Source organism: Poecilia mexicana, unplaced genomic scaffold, assembly GCF_051168715.1.
Source record: "Poecilia mexicana isolate PSO_F unplaced genomic scaffold, ASM5116871v1 scaffold_13, whole genome shotgun sequence".
NCBI lineage: Eukaryota > Metazoa > Chordata > Actinopteri > Cyprinodontiformes > Poeciliidae > Poecilia > Poecilia mexicana.
In genome coordinates, this window is record NW_028263382.1 from 29,923,459 (window position 1) to 29,936,479 (window position 13,021).

At 39.3% G+C, this 13,021-nt stretch overlaps 1 protein-coding gene across 1 annotated transcript in view; it reads left to right on the forward strand.

Annotated features, from left to right (window-relative positions):
• Nucleotides 1-361: 361 nt before the first annotated feature.
• igsf9ba (immunoglobulin superfamily, member 9Ba) overlaps nt 362-13,021 on the forward strand; it is a 49,449-nt gene continuing 36,789 nt past the window's right edge. Inside the window, exons 1-3 of the mRNA XM_088012149.1 lie at nt 362-650; nt 1,950-2,147; nt 11,149-11,439. Of these exons, the coding sequence (XP_087868275.1) occupies nt 362-650; nt 1,950-2,147; nt 11,149-11,439 (778 nt within the window). The remainder of the gene's footprint in view (nt 651-1,949; nt 2,148-11,148; nt 11,440-13,021) is intronic.

Genomic DNA, 13,021 nt, shown 5'->3' on the forward strand with positions numbered 1-13,021 from the left:
ATTTTTTTTCAGACTGAGGAACCGGATGAAAATATTTGGGTTTTAATTTCAGTCAGAAAGGCAATACTTCCAGATCACCCCGCGGTTTCTGTTTTACGCAGCAGGAAAAGGCTGTTTAACATCATTTCAGACGGTAACAGCAGCCCATGCTTGAGCTCATAAAACCTCCATGTCTTGTAGAGACTTTTTTTTTCTTTTAAGGTAAAAATCTGCCCTGATCATGCAAACGATCCTGCTAATGAAAGCGTTTAAGTTATTCAGCTGGGAATGTCAGCATGTCTCCTGATTTCCCCCGGAGCGATCATCCCCCTCTCCGGACAGGAGGAGGGGTCGACAGTCAACGCTCGCTCTGACGGCAGAGATGCAGCCGGCCCCCGGCCGCTCAATGAGGGAGCGGGGGCGATGGCTGGAGAGAAAAATCCATTCCCAGAGTGAGCGTTCTGCTGAGGCAGGTACGCCGACCTTTGAGTCATCTGATAGGTCAACGCTCTGCGGCGCTTGCCAGGACATCGGTGGCGAGGCGCCAGGCTTTGGTGGTGCTAATAGTAAAGCTCGTCTGAGCAGCGGCCAGCTTGGATCAATGGAGCCTCTTGGCAGCTCGTTTATTGTACGGCACGGCACGGCCGTGAAATATTCACCAACAGATGCGGGTGACAGATGACGATACGGGACGGTGGGTGAGGGAAGGCCAGGGTGGAGGGTTTCCCCACGCGGACTGAAAGTATTCAGACGCTACACTAGAGTAACACTGAACCCACGCAAAAATTATTTATATTTTGTATATTTTGAGTTGTTGATCTAGTGCTGGAAGTATTTACAACCTTAAAATTTTCTTCAGTTTTGACTTATTTTAATCTCTGAAAAATAACCTCAAAATATAGAAAATGTCTTCTTTTAAGTTATGATTTTATGTAATAAAGCCACAGTGTACTTTTATTCATAAAAGTACATATTATATTAAATTATATATATATATATATATATATATATATATATATATATATATATATATATATATATATATATATATAAAAGTACACTGTGGCTTTATTACATAAAATCATAACTTAAGATGGATTGCAATTCAGACTTTGACTAAGCCACTTTATTTTAAGCTACTGAGATGTTAGCTTGCTCTTGTACATCTTTCTTTTGCTGCAGCAGAAGGAATTGTCCCAGTCATGTATTGCAAGTTGTCCACGTCCTGAAGCAGAAAACACCTCCAGAGCATCACAATTCAGCCTGTTTGACTGTAGCTACAATATTGATTTTGAAAATTTTCTTAATGACTAAAAATAATTTTAGAATTGCCTTTGAAATTAAATTCCATCCTGATCTGAAATGTTTAGTTTTTTAAAAAATACTAAACCTTTAAAGAAGCAGTACGTAACTTTTATGAAAAAAATGTTTGTATCTATTTGTTGAAACTGTCACTATGTTGTGACAGTATGGTGTGACAATATCTGTGAAAGAAGAAAAAATAGACCTTTACCTTCTCCCAGGGCTAACTAAAAACAACCAATCAGAACGAGGAGGCGGGTCTTGGCGCCGTCAATCACACTCTCTTGTGGCAGCTAGCATAGCTTGTTTGTGAATGCTCAGGCTAGTTAGCATAGCCTCTGATGATGGCAGATGAGCTGTTTTCCTGTAACGGTAAGTTGTTTCTCTGCCTTTAGAACATTTAGAGGTGCATACATGAGGTTGAGGATGATTAACAGCGCTGAGACCCCCCTCCTGGCTCTGATTGGTTGTTTTTGCTCGGGACGTGCATTCTCTCAGATGGGTTAGCTAAGGGAGGAGGTGGAGGAAGTCGATCTTTTCACAGATTAGCTGTCTCATGACGTTCTGCCACAAAATGGTGAGAGTTTTAACAAATATAAAAAGAAAAGCTTTTACTGTTTAGAGTTGAGGACTGGTTTAATCAAAGCACGCCCTCTGCTGCCGTCTAGGTGCCCACGGAGTGAGAGAGGAGCCCCGGTTTGTGACGGCGCGCGCTGGAGAGAGCGTGATCCTGGGGTGTGACGTGTCCCCTCCCCTGGACGGCCAGCAGCCCCCCTATGTGGTGGAGTGGTTCAAGTTCGGAGTGCCTATCCCCTTCTTCATCAACTTCCGCTTCTACCCTCCTCATGTGGACCCAGAGTACACTGGTAAGACCGGGCGGCGGCCAAAGCTGCCTAATCCACCTCTGAAAGTACGCAGAAATGAGCCGCATCGAGAGTTTCGTGTCCACTAGGTTTTGAATCCTTTGTGATATGATTTGTCTTGGAATAAATAAGGAGGAAGTTTTTTTTTGGTTTCTTTTTCTTTTTTTGTGAGGAAGCCAAATGACTGTTTACACAGCAGCAGATGCAGAGTTGTCAACAGAATTTCACACTGCATGTTAATAAACAGGGGCCCAAAAATATCCACGAAATTAGAAATGGGTTTTGGAAAGTTTGTCTGGTCATACAGAGAGCCCTGTAAGAGTGTGCATACCTTAAGTTTTTCGTTTTTCTGCCCCAATAAAATACCAAACCCCCAGGTATTTTATTGGAACGTATGAGACAAATCAGCACAAAGTAGTGAGTAATTGTGAAGTGAAATGAAAAGGATGAATAGTTTTTTAAAAATTATTAATTTCCTTGCCAAATATCCTAAAAGTGTGGCATGCATTTGTTTAACTTCCTTTTGTTTCAAGCCAGTTGCAATCAGAAGTGACACTTTCTACAAGCCTGACCTGTATTTCCTATGCGGGAAGAAAACCTCACTTTTTATATTTCTATTTGTAGAATTTTGAAAACTTCGTTTCTCTTTCCTTCAGATTTACAGTTATGCGAGTTTTTTTTTCTTTGACATAAAAACACAAAAAACATTCAAGTTTATTGTGTTTCAGCATAAAAACTTCTCCGACGTACCACAGCTCTGGTTCTGCCACACGATGAAACGGAGCTTCTTCATCGCATGTTTATGGGAATTAGCGCTGAGGAACTCCTCACCCTTTTCAATGTGCATTGATTATGAATATTTGAGGTTTCGACGCGCATTTTTCATCGTGTCGATACCCGGACGGCAGCCGCACCTTCTCATTTCTCTTTGGCATCCATCAGAGCCCCTCTTCCTGTCACGGCAGTCTATTTTTTTTCTATCACTAAACTACCTTTCTCTGTTTGACAAGTATTTTGTGGCAATTTTTTTATGAGAATAATAAGTACAGACATTTGTGTCGCCATCGCAGAGATAATACATAATCTGAATAATGTGGAGTTTCATCAGTTGATCCGTCCATCTAAAAATAAAAAATAAAAAAATCTATTCAACTTTGACCTTTTGTTGCCAGTCCTCAATATTTCATATCTGGTATTTCTGTGATATGTTAAATAGGATTACATTTAGGGTTTTCTCTTATTTATTTATCTATTTTTTCCCTTACTTTGTGGGGTTTTTTTGTACTCTGAGCTGACTCATGATTGTATTTTTGGAAAATAATAAAGCCACAACATTTTCTTATGAAAACTGTCTGAAAAAAACATTCAGTCCATAAATCAAGCCCTTAAATCGATGTAAAACTCCCCCCCTCGTCCGCTGCTGCTCCCTGGCATTTTCTCCTATGATCTTCACTATCAGCTTGTGGATCTTCCATGTTTTCAGTTGTTTGTGTGGAATATAAATTAAGACTCACACAACTAAGCAGCTTGGGCAAAATATGATCTAAATTTAGTCAGAGGGATTCGGGGCTAAACGAGTCGTACAAAGAGACTCTGGGGTTTTAAATCACGTCTTTTCCTCACTGGGACAAACATAAATTGGGCTAAAATTTGACAGCTGTATCTTTAAAAGCGGGAAGCAAATCTAAACCTGTAACTCTGAACTCTTCAAATTGTTTTTTATTCTTGTTTTTTTTTGTGTGTTTTATCTCTGTTTAGCATGGCTTGACATAATTAAATATTTCCACAGGGACAGTGCAGAGTTTATGCAGTCCATTTTCGTCTTCTGCTGCTGCTGCAAACCTCATTATGAAGTGGGAACAGAACAATGTCCGACTACTAATAATCCACAGATTGCATACATAGATGTTTTTTTTGTCCCTGTGCAGTACTTAAGCTCAATGGTGTTTATGTATATTGTAAAAAAAATGACGCGCTGAGGTCTTTATGTCGTAAAGAGAGTAACGTTGCTGGGCTTTTAGCTGCATTTTGCTCCATGAACACGGCATTCGGGCCTGCAGAGAGGCATCTGCTGCGTCTGGGTGAACAGAGGGGAAATAAGAGAGTCTCAGCAGTTTAATGCTGCATGGTGTATACATGGCTTCCTGCACACTCCAGTGACAATGCAACACAGAGCGCGTACAGCCAGCGGAGTGGGCCGGAAACCTCCATGTGAGATGTAGAAAATGTGAAGAATTTACTATCTATAGTGTACAGGAAAAAAAAAAATTATCACCAGAGTTCAGCTACACAAATTGGATTAAAAGTTTTTTAATTGTAACATAAGATGAGTGGTTGTATTCACTGAACATCGATGTGTGCTTTGATCTATTAAGTTAAGAAAGAAAAAGTTTAGTAGTTTGAAAAATTGGTTCATCTGTCTGTAGTAGGCATTCAAAAGGTAGATAAAATAACAGGTGAGTGTTGACAGTGTTTGAAATCAGATACAAATTGTTATTTTCTTTTTTTTAAAAAAGATGAGGATATGTATTAATGTAATTTAGAGACGACACAGCAGGAGGGAAGGGGAAACACTGAAAATCTATAGAAACAAACAAAATAATGCTAATGATAAAATTAAAAATTAGAAATAAAACAACATAAGACAGAAATGAAAACATGGACTTTGTGATTCTGAACAAAAGGAAGTGTTGCTCAATATTTGCATCACCGACCTTAGTGCTCCCTTATTTCAAATACCAGTAATAATACTTTACAGTCTGTTCCAAGATGCAGCGGTAGTCGATGTAGTGTAGTAGTGTAGTGTACATGTGTGCTATGCTAGCTTTCTGGTTCTGTCAACGTTTACTGAGTTTTCACGCCTCCAGAAACCCTTCTTTAGAAAACCAGCACTGAATCTAGCCACTCTTTCTAGTTTTGCTGGAGAACCTGATGTGAAAGCACAAATAATTTTTTACTCTTCTCAGCAAGCAGCGGGGTATTTCAGTGGGCGATGCGCTCACAGGTCACCCAGTCCTCGTGCAGCTTGTTCCACCCTGCTGCTGCCTGAACTGGAGATGTTCATCCCCTCTGCTTCAGACCACCACTGTTGGTTCTGTTGATTCTTTTTGGTTCATTTAGACTAATGTAGGTCGAACCAAAATGTATGGAGGCAGTTTTTAAAGATCTTTTTTTTTTCTTTCCACAAGAAGCTTGAAAGTCGGAAACATGTCAGAAAATCTCAGTTTTGCAAAATGTCAGTCATTAATAACTGCAAGACCTTAACTCTTCCCTTTGTTTAGTTTTGGTTGACTTCGTAAGTATTCACAATTAACTCAAGTGTCAAACTGTGAATATGTGCAGAAGCTCCACATTAATAAACTCTGGGACCTTTAAGAAGCACCGCTAGGCTCATTAAAACTGTAGCTTTTGGCTTCGTTTTCTTTTCTTCTTTTTTTCTCTCTCCTCCGAATGTTGTCACTTTGCTATAACCCTTAAATGTTAATTCAGTGTTTGCTTTGGTTTAAGTATACCAGCTCCTGGAGGAAATATGTGGCCTTTTATTGGCTAAATAAAAGAGCACATTAAATGTTAACTATTTGCCTGCTGTTTGATGTTTGATAAATTTGGGTTTCTGTCAAAAGAAAAACGCAGCTTGTTTGGACCAGACTGCTGAGCGATGTATAATAATAGCAGTAGTAATAAATAATAATAATAATAATAATAATAATAATAGTAAAGGGGGTTTTATGACAATCAAATGAAATGGTATTACTTAAAGAGTTCATTACCAAATAACAAGTTGGTTCTCAATTTTGAAAAATCTGAAACTTGCTTTTTCATTTCTTTTAGGTAGGGAGGGAGAAAATTGTACTTGGTGATGTAACACTTTGGGCCTCTCTGTGACATTGAGCTAATCAGAGGTTTGAAAGTCGTGCAGCCATTGACCGCAGATAGTAGGAGACCTTTGGACGTCATGTTCCTCAGCATCTGCTGACCCGCCCCGAGGTTTTATGTAGGCTACCACACTGCGGTCCAGTTGGTGTTGCTCCCAGTCCCTTTCACTTTGTCATAATTCCACTAATGGTTGACTATGAAACATCTAGAAGTGAGGAAATTTCATGGCTGAACTTGTGACCAATACTTTTGGTAATATATTGTATCAAAGTTCATAAGCTGTAGAAGAATCTGCATTTAGTTCAGCATAATACTCACGGTTCACTTGACTGTTATACATTTTGAGATGGAGCTTTGTTGTTTTTTCAGGTTTTATCTGATTAAAAAAACCTGAAAACAAATTTAGAAGTTTGATTCTGGAGAGTTTTGGAAATGTAAAATATGTCAAAACCCTGAGTCAGTCTTCCCAAACTACAATCGTTCTCATTGCTGTCTGCATAGGATACAGACTGACAGGAAGTACAGTGGACCCTGATGTTTGCAGAGTTAAGTATTGTTGCCTAAAAGATTGGTGATTGACCAGAAAACAGCAATCTTTAAAAAAAAAACCTGACCTGCCAATTCCAATTTTGGCTAATATAATTTTTTTTAAATGATATTTTCTGTTATAATTGACTCTGTCAGTAAAAAAACCCTGAACAATCCCTGTGAAACAATACAAACTTTTTTTTTTTTTTTTAGCTTAACATGAGGTAGTGCACAGCTGTATTTTGCTTCTACAAAATCACAAGGTTTGACGTCAGTTGAGGACAAACTAACAACTTAAACCACCAATAAAGTGCCCTGAGTTTTAGGTTTCCCTTGTAGTCCAAAAAGAAAACTCATCCTCTTTGTGGCTGGTTAAAAACGACCTAAAATATGAGCTACTGCAGTTTACGGGGAAAAAAAGCTTCTAAAGAGAGACGTTGGTGGATTTTCTGATCTTTGCAAAGATATGGTTTCTCAAATATTGGTCAATTACTGATTACCGATCACCCAAAGTTCAGAAACTTTGGGCTGATCGATTGATTGGCTCACCCCTAGCGAAAACTATCTTGGTACTATCACATAAGCTAATCTTTACAGTCTTCCATGATTGTGCTTGAGGATAAAGCTAATCAGTGCCAAGGAGAATGAAAGGCACTCCTGGATTGGTTACAAATGCTAGCCAGTAAAGTGTCGTTTAAAGCTAGGTGTTTTTAGCTTCCTAAGCTGAAATATTTTAGATGCGCTCCATGGCAAAAAGAAATATGCAGATATGCAAATCTGTGCATACTGAACTGTAAAGCGCCGAGGTCTGGTGTGCCGTCAACAAGATACTGAAACAGAACAGTCTGAACTCTGCATTTAATCTTAAAATATCTATCAAAGCAGCGATGCTAACAGAACTGGCATTTAAGTTAGCATCACACGCCTCTTTAGCATCTCTGAAAGGAAAGCTTTTGTGAAGAAGATCAGAAGAGTCCCTTTTACTAACTTTTTATCAGTTACAAAGCCTGGATCACGTAATAAGGATAAATGAGCAAACACACGGCTTGTAAAAGAAAAAAAAAAAAAAACAGCTTTTAGACTCACTTCTCGTGTCCCTAAACTAGTCAGGTTTTTATGTGTTTTATTCATATGAATGGTGGGAAAAGTAGGTGACTGGTAATTAATTCACTGCAGCTCCTTATGGTTTTTGAAGCAGGTCTTCACTGAAACGAACACGCACCATCATCTCAAGAACCCTCTCTCTCTCTTTTTTTTTCTTTCTCCATTTTGCGTTGGTCTCGAAAGGCATGGAAACGTTTCACGTTGCTCCCTCTAACCTCCTTGAATCGGGGGCGGGGAGTTTTTGAACAAGCGGCACTCTCTGACACTTCCCCATGTTCGCTTGGACGCCGTTAGTGGGCGTCCGCCATGTGGCTTGGAGTCGGCCGTCGAGGAATTATCGGCGAACAGATGCAACTTGAATATGGCCGGTCTCATTACGTAGATTAAAGTGCATTCTGGGGATTTCGTGTTCATGGTGACACCGGACTCGGCTTTAGGAGACGCTCGTTTGGGCCGCTTAATGGCTCGGTGTGGTCTCTGAGCTCATTTGGGCTATTCCCATGAATTGTTTTTGCTCGGTGCAAGGAAAGTTGATGAATAGAGTACATGTGTGATTATTCCATCACCCAGCTGCTACCCAAACCAGACGCAAATCTCTATAAATACCGTACTTACAATTTTTTTTTTTTTCACAATTCATTTGGAAAGAAATGCTCTCAGTGCAACAGGTATTTTTGCCAAATGGGGGGTATAGAATTGATATCTTGCTGTTAAGCTGGATCATTTTCCCACTTTGCCCTGCAGCTAAAAAAGAAACAATTGCATTAAAAAAAAACATCTATTTTTGTTTTCTCACTCCAGCAAAGATGCAATCAATAATTCAGATGTGCATCCCATGAAAATGTATCGTCAGATACTGCTGTTCCCACACTGTCTGGTAAAATGTGTTTTGTTTTTTTGTTTTCCTTTTTCTTTTTTTGGTATCAGGTCACTTTCAGTTGTATCACTATAGAGGTATGATGTGATTACACAAACTAAATTATTGGACGTATGTGCAGAGTAGAGGCAGCTGTGGGTCAAGTCGTTGTCTTGTGACTGGAAGGCTGTAGGTTCGACTTCAGCTTCCTCTCGTCACATGTTGATTTAAGGCACTTAACCCCAAGTTGCTTACCGATCTGTGTGTCGGCGTATAAAATCCGACACATAGTAGTCACCTACATTTTCTTTGGAGTGGTTAAAATGATTGGCAAAGCGCTATAAGTCCAGACCATTTGCCATTTAGTAAAAAAAGCCCCTAAAGACATGATACACAGGACAGTTTCCTCCAAAGACTTTTATGCCAATTGAACTTTTTTCCACATTTTGCCATGTGACAACCACAAACTCCATGGTTTGGCATAAATCCGAAGCAGAACAAAAGCGAAACATCACGCAAATTTGAAGGAATGCTGATCTTCTTTGGTCATGTCTCGCTACATTTGGTAGCTGTAAGGCCTCTCCTGATTTGGTCAAATCAGCGATGTGATCTGAACCAGGAGCTTTGCTGTCCCAGGAGACAGAACCTTGTATGGTGTGAGCGGCGCCCGGTACCCATGAGGCCGGTCCCGACTCGGACACAGTCCTGTAAACTCTATTCACAGCAGCACCGTTTCACTTCCTGACAAATTGGAGGTCAGGGTGATCGGGATGCTTCGCTCCATCTCCTCACACTCTCAGCACATCACAGCTTTGAAATAAAACACACAGAAAAAAAATCCAGAGTTTTCTAAAAGATATTCTTCCCACTTCCTGTTTGCTGGATTGATTTTCTGATATATATATATATATATATATATATATATATATATATATATATATATAGTAGGAAAGCTGTGCTCGGCTTTAGTACCTGACTAATGCCGCGTCGTTGCTGGGAGAGCAATTTCAGCCCTCCCACAACGTCGATCTGTTTGCCTGACACTCGCTTTGAAGTGACAGGAAGCTGTACTTACAGTACATCTACACATCAAAGTTTTTTTGGGGAAAAAAAACGCCCCCATTTTTCTGAACACTTGTCAGACAGAGCAGAAGTCTGCCGGGCTGTCAGAGGCTGCCGGAGGTGCTGGCGGCTCGCTCAGCAGCTGAAGGTTTCTGCTATACGCCTGCATTCCTTTAAATCTCTCATCCCTTGAGATTTCCTCCTTTTTTTAGAATTCCAATTTATCCCCAGCCTTGAAGTAGGAAGAGTCGAGGATGGGAAAGTTGTGTGAGAAATATGACTTCTGTGAAGTCCAAGACTGACATTCCCCCCCCCCCTTGCATTATGACATCAAATGATTTATGCTAATTCAGACGAAGGTGCGTCTTCCAGACAGCTTCATGTTTAAATCCTGATTCTGGAGCCACATGGCTGTTAAGTTATCTTTAAATAGTTATAGCAGTAGTTATGTTACGTTTCCCAGATGGGATGGCTCACTTGGTTTGAACATAGTTTATGATTTATTGACATAAACCTGCCAGCAGGACCCTGACGTCTTACTAAAATGGTACAGCGACTTTAAGCTGCAAAAGCTTCCAAACTGAAAATCTGTTTTTTTTTTAAAAAGATTTAACATTAAACATATTAGTTTGACTCTCATATGTGAAAAACAATTTTCCTAAACATTTTTAAATTTCAGTAAATGCTATATTTACGTTTGCTTTTGATCTCTAGATCCTAAAACATGGTAGCTTACAACCACCGATCCGATATGAATATCTGAATCGGTCCCAATATCGAAAACATTTCTAGATCGGGTTATCGGTGACAATGTTCCCAATCCAGATGAGGGGCGATATATTCTGTCTAATTCTATGCTTTGTGCTTTGAGCGATGTCATGCTTTATTATTTATTTTAGACAATATTTAGAATTCCTAATTGCACTTTAAGGACCATTTGAAAGGTTTGTTGTAGTTTAATTTTTATGTTTGACCAAGGTCAATCTATTGTTTCTTTATTTATTTCACATTGGCTGTTATGCTCATAATTGCTGAACAAGACTGAACAAATAAATGTTGTGTTTGTTGTATCATGTTTGTCCAAGCTTGTGAAGCTATTGGTGTATTTAAGTATGCTGAACTGGTGCAGAGTTATCAAATAGATGCATAACTCTGTACATTTATGTCTGTGTTTAAAAAACAAAAGAAAGAAACATTTTAAATCGATTCGTAACTGTTCTTTTGTATCGCATCGGTATCGGCCAATACCAAACCTCAGATATCTGCAGATATCGGAAGTGACAAAAGTGAATCGCTGCATCCCAAATTATGACCCCAGATCAAAGCAAAAATAATGGCGCAAACTCCTTCTTGCAGAAAGGCTTCGAAGAACTAAATTTCCATAAAGCAGACTATGAATCAATTCTAAAAAATGACAGTAAATTGTTTGATGTTTGCAACCTTTAAACATCGCCCTGGCAGAGGACGATACGGAATGTCCCACAGTAAACGGGATTACGTCATGCCTAAAACCACAACATCCAAACAGTCACGTTAAGGAAATAAACATTCAGCAATTTCGGACACTTTTTAGATAATTATGTTTCTTTTTGCAAAGCAGCAAAGTTCATGGCGGCATATGCTGTGGAAAAAGACATGCCTTAAAAAAAAAAAAAGTTTATGACGTTGCCGAGGTTAACTCAGCGTTCCTTTTCTCTTTCCCCCCCCCAACTCTGTCTGCAGGTAGAGCATCTCTGCATGGGAAGGCCTCCTTGCAGATTGACCCGGTGCGCTCCGAGGACCAGGGCTGGTACGAGTGCAGGGTCCTGATGCTGGAGCAACAGTACGACACCTTCCACAACGGCAGCTGGGTGCACCTCACGGTCAACGGTGAGTCATCGGCCTGCGTGAATGGCCGTGCTCGTGTGAAGGAGGGAGAAAACTAGGATGTGCTTTTGTTGAATAAGCCCATTGAGCTTCACAGAGAAAAAAATATTTATCGCTTCAAGGACACAGCATTGAGCTTTTTTTGTTTTCTTCTACATCACATCTTCATACCAGATGATGACAACTCACTTCATCCTTTGGTAAGTCAATTTGTAGTTGGAGAGATGGTACAACTTTGCTTACTTTAACAATAAAAATAATTAAAAAAAACACATTTGTGTATTGAATACAAATATTTAAGAGATTTGTTCAATAAATCTGGTTTAACTGGAATTTGAGAGTTTGTTAAACTTTTAATTAGAAAACCCTGTGTGTGTGTGTATGTGTGTGCGTGCGTTTGTTTTTAATACCTTGTGGGGACGATTTTCCTGACATATACTACGTTGTGGGGAGCAATTGCTCCTCGTGGGGACCGGAGCCTGGTCCCCACAAGGGGAAACCTTGTTTTTGGGTCAGGGGTCAGATTTAGGGCTAAGGTATGAAATGAGTTTTGGTTAGGGTTAGGAAAAGGGTAAAGGTAAGGTTTAGGCTGTAGAAATGAATGGAAGTCAATGGGAAGTCCCCACAAAGATAGCAACACAAACATGTGTGTGTGTGTATGTGTGTGTGTGACTTATGATGATCTGCTCATACATCAACAGCTATTGTTATTTTACTTAAATTAAATTAAATACAGTAGATAGATAGATAAATAAATATGTATATTTATATATATATATTTTTTTACATCTAATGGTGCAGAAGAGGATTTTTGTTTCTGCCAAAGCAACTCAAGTCTTTTTTCTTTAATTGTTCTTTTAAATTACAGGTAATCCTCAAACAATACTTATAGTAAAGAGCAACTTATTCATGTGTTTGAAATCATTGAAAAGCTTAGAAATTACCCAAATTACCCCAAGTAGAATCGTTCATGACAATAAGTGAGTTAAGAGACGTATACTTTCAGTTCAGATTGTATATATTGAGATGTTGAGTTATTGTGGGGCGATTTCAAATGAGGTGTGAAATGGGTTATGTGGTCCTCGGCCTGAAAAAGTTTGAGAAACACTGATCTGAAGAGACCAATCTTTACATCTCTCTGTAGCCTCGTAAAATCATGTAGAAGAAAACTAAGTGATATTGACTAAAATGAGGTTGTGGAAAGGAAGCAGTGGTACCAATAAGTCTGACTGGTGGTGATGATGATATATCAAACTTATATGGTGTTTTTAGGACCCTCAAAGATGCTTTTTCCCCCTTACTTAATGAATAAACTCCAATGAAAGGTTGATTTTTTTTTCCTCTATAAAATCCACTGTGAGTATTTTACTGCAATAAAATATTTATCAACGTTAGTGCTTGCTACTCATCTTTACAGGGGAGCCAATTAACATGGCCGGCCCTATAGGTTGGAGCCTTTCACTCACATCCTCTCCATAAACCTGACTTCCTGCGCCAATATATGGATATTAACCGTTTTGCATTTTTTTCATGATGCTTCACAGAGCTTTCTTTTCCGTCTTCAAAAAACAAAACAAAGCAAAAA